Genomic DNA, 7,716 nt, shown 5'->3' on the forward strand with positions numbered 1-7,716 from the left:
GCCACTGCCGGGGTTGGGAGCGGGTTCGGGGGTTGTTTCGCTTTGTTTCGTCGTTTTGCTGGACGGTAATGACCGGTAAAAAGTTTTGCCCACCCCTTTCTACGAGCTACGAGAGCGGATCGAGCCAGCTCCGGGAGTTCTGTCAGATCCTCCCGCCCTCTTTTCCCCCACTTTACCCCTCCTTACTCTCGTCAGAGCGCCAAACATTTGTTTAATTCTAATTTCCCTTCATTTTCTCTCGCCCTCTCTCTCTCTCTCTCTCTCTCTCTTCTCGCTCACCCTCGTGACCATTCTGTACCATCAGACGGACCGATTTCGACGGAGCACTGTGACTGGCTGTACGGTATCTTTGGGCACGAGACGTCCTGTACGCGCTACTGGACCTGCTGGAATGGGACCGCCACCGAGCAGCTCTGCATCGGTGGGCTGTTGTACAACGAGAATGCGCACAGCTGCGACTGGCCGGAGAACGTTGACGGATGTCAGAAGCACCGTAAGTCGATCAACTTCATCCTAGAGGCCCTTCGGATACGATCGCCAGCGATTGGCGCTAGGGTTAACCGAATGGTTGATCGTTCCGTGTTTGCCCGTATGTGAGGTTAGGTTTGCTGAATCGTCAACCAATGCGCCTGCTAGAGCTTGGCGTGAGCAAATCGTTTCTCATTAATTTGTTTGCATTTTCCTCGGCCCAGCCAGCGAGTGGCCAGCAAAACGGGGTGCTTCATTGTTGAGTTGCAACAGACCAACTACAATCGTTATCCTCTCTTCGGGGTTTCCTGTTCCTGCCTCTCACCCACTCACTCGCTCTCGTTTCTGTTCTATTGTTTCCGTTTCCGCCGGATCCACATCGGTAGCGCTCTGCAATGAGGATGCGAATGGTAACGTGCCGTTGGGCAAATCGTGCAATCGCTACTGGCAGTGCCAAGGTGGCTATCCGCGGCTGCAACGTTGCCCCGCCATGCTCGTGTTTGACCGACGTAGCCTGCGTTGTGTCGTGCCACCGACCGAGGACTGCGATATTCCCACCACGCCTCAACCACTCGAGTACGAACCGGAATCGCAGCAGCAGCAGCAGCAACAACAGCAATCGGGCAAGGTACGTAGCCGTTGTTGAGGTTATGGACACAGTCAGCAAGTCTTGCTGGGAGGAAGTTAGTCCTCAATTAATACGAGCTTCGTGGTGCAGGCGCGCGAATCCTTATTTTGAGTGCCTGCTGGGTGTTCTGCAATCGAGAAGGAGCCATCATTAATGCACCTCACGAAACGTCGTGACGTCAAAATGGCAATCGTTTAAACTTGTTTCTCACCTTGTATCCCGTTCTCCGCTTTTCTCTTTCTTTCTACCTCTCCCTCTCTGTTTTTCTCTCTTCAATTCTAGGGAAATCCTAATGCAATTTACCAATCCAACGGCATCGGTGGTGGTCAACAGGGCGGGAAGCTTCAATCTGGCGGTCGAAACAAAAACTAAGCACACCGCACCGCATACATCGCCTTTGATACACACAATCACACACATTAACACGGACACCACACAAAATACACAATTGTCAACAGCAGCACCATCAGCAGCAGCGGGACAATCGCGCAGCATGGACCTGTCCATCTCCGGTAACGAACTGACCACCAACCATCCGGGGAACATTCTCCGAGAAGCAACCCATCTCCTACTGTGTGGGGATCACTCTGGGGGTGCTGCTTCTTTGCTGCATTTTTCTACACGAACCTTTCCTCCTCATCAGCAGCATGCGAAGGACGAACGACTTCGAGGTGGAGCTTCTTTTTTTTCCAGTTCCCTTCCGATAGAACACTGAAGCAGCAGCAGCAGCAGCGGTAGCAGAACAACGGGACACCATTTTCCGACAACTTTACACCAACGCCAACTGAGACAGAGAGTTAGAGATGGTGAGGGAAGGCAAAAAAAAACACACACTGGAATTTGTAAAGTAAATGGTTGCTTTGACTTTGTGCACGAGTTGCGAAGTGTGCGTGGTTGTCCAGCATAGCCGCAGTACACCTGTCAAGCACAGTGTTAAACGGACCACACATACACTCGCACAGACACTCTTAGTAAACACTTGCGAAGCCGATTGCGGTTGACAGGACAATCTCGGGCCCGAAGGAATGGGTGCACTCTTGCCGGAGTGATAGACAGACCCCCCCTGGCCTCGGTTGATGAGCGAAAGGCAGGCGTAGAACGTAAGAACTGTTCGATTTTAATTTATCCTACACATTGTCGGAGGGAGGTGTTGAGTTGAATGAAGCGAACGCAACCACAGCAAACAGCGATGCTGCCGGTCGTGCATTTATTGTTTCGCGCGGCAAAAGCATTCTGCTCTGCTGCCCCCTTTTCTGGCGAAGACGGCAAAACTCATTAACTCATTCCATGTAGCTCGGTAGCTTTTGTTCGAAATTAATTATCCCCCCCCCCCCCCCCCCGGTTCTCGATCCCTTTTTTTATTATTTTGGTTTGTTTTGTTCGTTCCGTAAATTCGCATACTTTTATCGTATTGTAATAATTTAAGATGGCGTACATAACGCGTAGGATAGGGCCGAGAGCAGTGAACAGTGGCGAACGATAAGACAAATAAAAGCGAAAATGTATACAAAATATTATATCGAATGATGTTTCTGGTTTTTTTTCTCTCCATAAAGTGCAACAAAATGTCCTAGCGTCTTAAGCATCTTTTCTAGCATTGCCAGAAGCCATAGATTGTTTGTTTTTCCGCTCTCCGTTTGGATCACCTCACATCATGCATTGTTGCACTATAGTGCCAGCTGTGCACGTTTCATGCGCACTTATCTAATTGCAAAGGAAGGTTTCTGTTGCTGCTGATGCTGCCAGCACCGTGCCATGAGCGATTTAATATCCTTCCTAATATGACAGTTTTATGGCGTCGCAACAAACAAGCGGTGGCGGTCGATGCGCTCGGTTCCATTTCCTGGCCACCGTGGACAATGCAGTGGGTCCCGCATCGTACCACCTATGATGGATAGCGTGGCCGAAAAGTAGGCGATGAAAACAGCAACGAAGGCCGAAGAGAAGACGTCTCGAAGATGGCGTCTTGAGCGAAATGGAGCCGGTAGCGGAATAGCAAAACCAATTGTGACGATAATAATTAAAAGCGAAGACAATAAATACGAAAAGAGCGTAATTAAATTGAAACAAAGAGTGCGGTGCGGATGCACTGGCCTCAAATAATTCTCGTACCTTATAGGAGGCACCCTCCTGAGGGGGATCCTCTCGTCAGCTCGTTTGTTCGAAGCTCTACACCGTGCTACCTCCTTAACGCGATCGTTTTTGCTACATAAATCTCTCCCCAACCCCCGCTTAAAAGGACTCCAATCCAAAACCGGGTGACAAATGGTGAAAATCCAAAACGCTGAAGCCAATCCATCATCCAGTAACGAATCGTGAAATTATGGCCACATCACCGGCAATTCACGCGACCAACTTTACGCCTTTATTTGTTTATTTTGCCGTCGAGCTCCTGCTGCTCCTGCTGCTCGCTCGCTCGTTGCTCGACATTAATGTCAAGCTCACTGGCACACCGGCTTACGGTTTGTGGCGGAAAGGAAAAACACGAGTTTAATGATATCATGAAATTGAAGTTAACGCGTCGCGGGTGGTCCTTCCACACCACCACCACCACCAGCTTTTCCTTCACCCGTGGCGTTTTCGTTTTGTTTTCATTTATCCCACCGTCCGCCTACCCCATAAACCCCTCAAAATGGAGCGCAACGCGATCGCGGTGTTATTACATGCTGTTTCCCGTGCCGCTTCGAGCTGTTGTTTCCCTGTGTTGGTGTTGGTGTCTTGCTCCAGGAGGTCATAACATCATTTTCCACGCCCTTCCTTTTTCCACCACCTCCGTTGGTGGTTTTACTTTCACTTCCCCCTCACCCCCCGGGGGAGGGAAAAGAAACAAAAGTAAAGATACGTCATTTCGCTTCGCTTCGGTTTCGCTCCACGCTCTTTTCCGCGAACCATTTTGACACCCATTATGGCCTCCTCGCAACCTGAACCTCCTGTTTACCAACCCCCTTGCTGCTTATGGCTGGATGGATTTTTATCAAAAACTGGGAGATGACTCCTCCACCACCGTCATCGCTGCGTTCGAGCGAGAAAATCGATTCCTTGTGGCTTTAGACGCAGACATTGTCTTCTCTGCCCTTCCTTAGCTTTGGGTGCTTTTCTCCGCAATTAGTGGCCAGCGCTCAAGACAAGCCATCGTCTCATCCTGCCCCTCCATGCTCCTCCACGCCCCTTCAAAGCCATTTCCCATCCTTTGCTCTCTAGAACCCTCCTGCCACCTGCCAGCAAGATGATGGCTTCCGCGATGGCGCTGCCACGACTTTTCTGCTTCGAAAAGCACCGTGCCAAGGCACCGAGGGCACCGCCACCACGGCCACCGACCGCTGCGCGAACATCTGTGAAAATCAGTAAAATTAATGCCACAAAAATTACCACTGAATTTAAAATTAATTAAAAAGGAAAATTTATTGGAAAACTTTGGCACGAGCGGCTAACAGAGCAGTGGAGCAATTTTCACCGCGCGAGCCGAGGCGAGGTGATCTCTCCGCGGGTGGGTGAACAGCGACAAGACAGCGTCCCCTTTCCGTCCACCCTCACACCTGGTGCGTTGCGTCGTTAGGTGGTGGTGGTGGTGGTAAGTTTGATTTGCTTCCTTTGCGCCACTCGCACCGCGCGAAGTTGTCCTTCTTCGGGGCGCGTGGCGGTGTAAAAAGCCGCTTATTTGTTTCATCGCAATGGCCAACGAATAATGCTCCTCTCGGGGGCCCCCAGGCTAGTGTGAATGTGTTTGTGGAGGGATGTGTGGAAGGTGGAAAATTGTATTTTGATACTTTTGGCCTTCGAAAGACAAGTATCATTACGCGTACAGAATTTTCCTCATGCGGTAGGAGGAAAAGCGGTTATGGCCACATCGGTCACAGTCGGAAGGAAGCTAAAGAAGGGTAGAGAGGGGTAAAGGAAACTCGAATGGAACGGACATTTTCACTTTGTGGTAAGCCAGAACGTTTAGTGAGTGGTTGAGAAGCGCGAAGCGACTTTTCGCTTCCTTTGGTGTGCGACTTGTGGGAGCCATATAGTGACTGGGATTTTCTGGGGAACTGGAAGTCCGGAACGGAGTGGAAAAACCACGGAAAACCCGGTGGACAGTTCGGGGAATGGAAATGGAAAAGTTTGGAATGTAAATAAAACTATTTTCGTCCTGGAAGTCTTGGGTGCTTCTGCAAAGCTGTTTCCCGTGTTGAGAAGCGGTGGCGGCGTCGCCTGAATGTTCGCTTGTTCATGGCTTGCCTTGTTTGTATCTTATTACGTCGCTTTTCATTTTGAGTCTGGGCCAGCGTTGCTTCGGAGTGTCCACATTCTCTTCTTTTCGCACCCAACATCCGGAGTTGTTCCTTGGGAAATTGAACCAAAACTTTTCGTCCACAGTTTCTTTTTTTTTTGCTCAGTGTCCTACGGCAATTTGGAACTCCCTCTGCACCAGAGCTTTTGGGCACATTATCCAACGGAACATGTTCGCAAAAGGACACACTGGACCGTGTTCGAGGGAACTTTGAGGACAAGCAAAGTTTGCGAATTCGCTCTGGCAAAATCGCTTCAAACAGAAGATTGGAATGACTAATTGCGCCGCTGAGAAATGGGGCAGGTGTGTGTTATAGTTTTTCCCGCGGCGCGACATGTTGAAATGTTGATGCGAGGAGCGACGGAAGGCACAGCGTTACACAGCTGCATCATCATCGCGATGGTGCGCCTGTTAAATAGAAGGAATGGAAATCTTTCTTGTAATTAGTATCTGTTGATGAAGGGCTTGAAGGCGTGCAGAAGATGGACGATGAATTATGAATTCATTCCACTTCGGTTGCATCGTTGCACTGTCCGGAGCGATGAGAGAGAGACAGAGAAAGAGAGTTAGAAAGAAGTTGAATGTATTAATGGGTTGACCAGGATAGTATCCATCTCCAATGGGAATTTGTGCTTCTTATATCTTGTATAATGACAAATGTTTAATCATTAGAAAATAGCATTTGGTTTATCTAAAAAAATTAAAGAATTTTCCTGATAGAAAAAAATATGAGCACGCTTCTTCTTTGACAGCTGCTCAGATTTCGTTTGCCGAGCAAAACATTTTTTAAACAAAAACGATATTTACGTACCTCCTATTACGGTTTCTGTTTGTTTACAACATCAATTCATGTTGCTATGCTGCCTATAAAATAGTACAGTATAACGTAAAGCATAAGCTAAAGGAGTAATCGGCGAGGCGACACGATAAATACAAGTTCTCAAAAAAGACAATCGCCACTCCTTGAGCTCATGCCCAAGCTAACTCGCGCAGTACCAGAAGCAGCACCAATTTGACCCCATAAATCCATGCCAACACACCCCGAAAACCCCGATACAAAATGGCATACAAAAGCACTGAACGTCATAACTGACCACTGGCAGCATAACCTCAGGAGCAGCCACTACCGGCTCCGACGCTGCACCTCACTGGGCGATACAAATGCCTGCAAAACGCCATGCCAACAGCTGGCGTGCGCACCAAAAGGCGACAATAAAGCCCCTTTCCCGCAGGGGCCAGAAGAGCGTCCTTACGAGAGGGTTCGTGATGCGGAAATTGAAATATTTACTGTAATTTTATTATCATTACAATGGAGCTGCAGAATGGGTGCTGCCGTTTCCTCGCTTCCACTTCCTCCAACACCGGCAGACCCCAAGTGGAGCTTGTTGCTTGTTGTCTTCCTTCTAATCGCGCTCGGTGCACAGCCAGACGCCTAAGCTCGCTACGGCTGCATGGAGCACGATGGTCGGGTGGTTGTGCAAGACCATTGTAGACAGTCGACGACGGTTGCCTGGCGCATCCTCGCATCGCTCCAAGAAGCGACCGAGGGGACAGGCCAGACAGGCAAGCACAGCGTGCATTTTAGTACCAATATTTGGCCATCGCGCGTTCCAGACGCTGATTCTTTGTTTCCTCGTTATTACTGCTCCTGTTGCACCCACAGTTCCCACCCTCTGTCGCTCCACTTTCCTGACATCCTCTTAATAACCAGCTAGCACTCGAATGCTGGCCTGAATCCGAAGGCGTAGACCCTGGCCGAGGTAGGCCGAGTTGGAATGAAATTGAAAACTGTCGCTCGCTTCGCTTGCCTTTGTTATGGGAAATGCAGGAAGCGAGGGTTAGTGGTCCAAACAGGAACGAAATTGCTTCCGTTACGGGAACAGCCGCAAGTAGGTTTTGGTGTTGGAACACTCGGAGGTCCTTTCATCGCTGCTACCGTTCAACTGGCTCCAGGTTCTCGTTCATTTTTTGCGCATTAGGTCTACTGCCAGCTCGTGCGGGATAGTTTTGAATGTGCCACCAACACCGACGCACACACAAATCCGGTCTTCCTTGCTGTTATGTTCCAATGTTTTAATTTCCTCCCTAAGCTAGGTGTGTTGTGGGTCGTGTAATCAGCTTCGAATGAAATGTGGTCCGGTGCGGGCGCTAGTGGTGCGCTAGTGGTGGTGAAAATCGTGAAATTCTTTCCACCATTTATGCTTTGTCGGGCACTGACAGCATCAGCAGAACTGTAACACAACCGACCGGTTTGTTGAGCGAGAACATAAATTCATATCAAAACAGCACGCACGCTTGTGCTCAGCCTCGACTCGCTGAGATGTAGGTTACGAGAACGATAAAT

At 49.4% G+C, this 7,716-nt stretch overlaps 1 protein-coding gene across 4 annotated transcripts in view; it reads left to right on the forward strand.

Moving 5' to 3' along the window:
• The window catches only part of LOC126581371 (protein obstructor-E-like), a 41,684-nt gene extending 39,711 nt beyond the window's left edge, over nucleotides 1-1,973 (forward strand). For 3 of the 4 annotated variants that reach the window (XM_050244966.1, XM_050244967.1, XM_050244968.1), the window contains exons 4-6: nucleotides 305-493; nucleotides 855-1,096; nucleotides 1,379-1,973. In XM_050244966.1, coding sequence (XP_050100923.1) covers nucleotides 305-493; nucleotides 855-1,096; nucleotides 1,379-1,468 — 521 coding nt within the window. In that variant the 3' untranslated portion in view covers nucleotides 1,469-1,973. The remainder of the gene's footprint in view (nucleotides 1-304; nucleotides 494-854; nucleotides 1,097-1,378) is intronic. The other variant, XM_050244969.1, reaches the window with a different exon arrangement.
• The last annotated feature ends 5,743 nt before the right edge of the window (nucleotides 1,974-7,716 follow it).

Source organism: Anopheles aquasalis, chromosome 2, assembly GCF_943734665.1.
Source record: "Anopheles aquasalis chromosome 2, idAnoAquaMG_Q_19, whole genome shotgun sequence".
NCBI classification, from domain to species: domain Eukaryota; kingdom Metazoa; phylum Arthropoda; class Insecta; order Diptera; family Culicidae; genus Anopheles; species Anopheles aquasalis.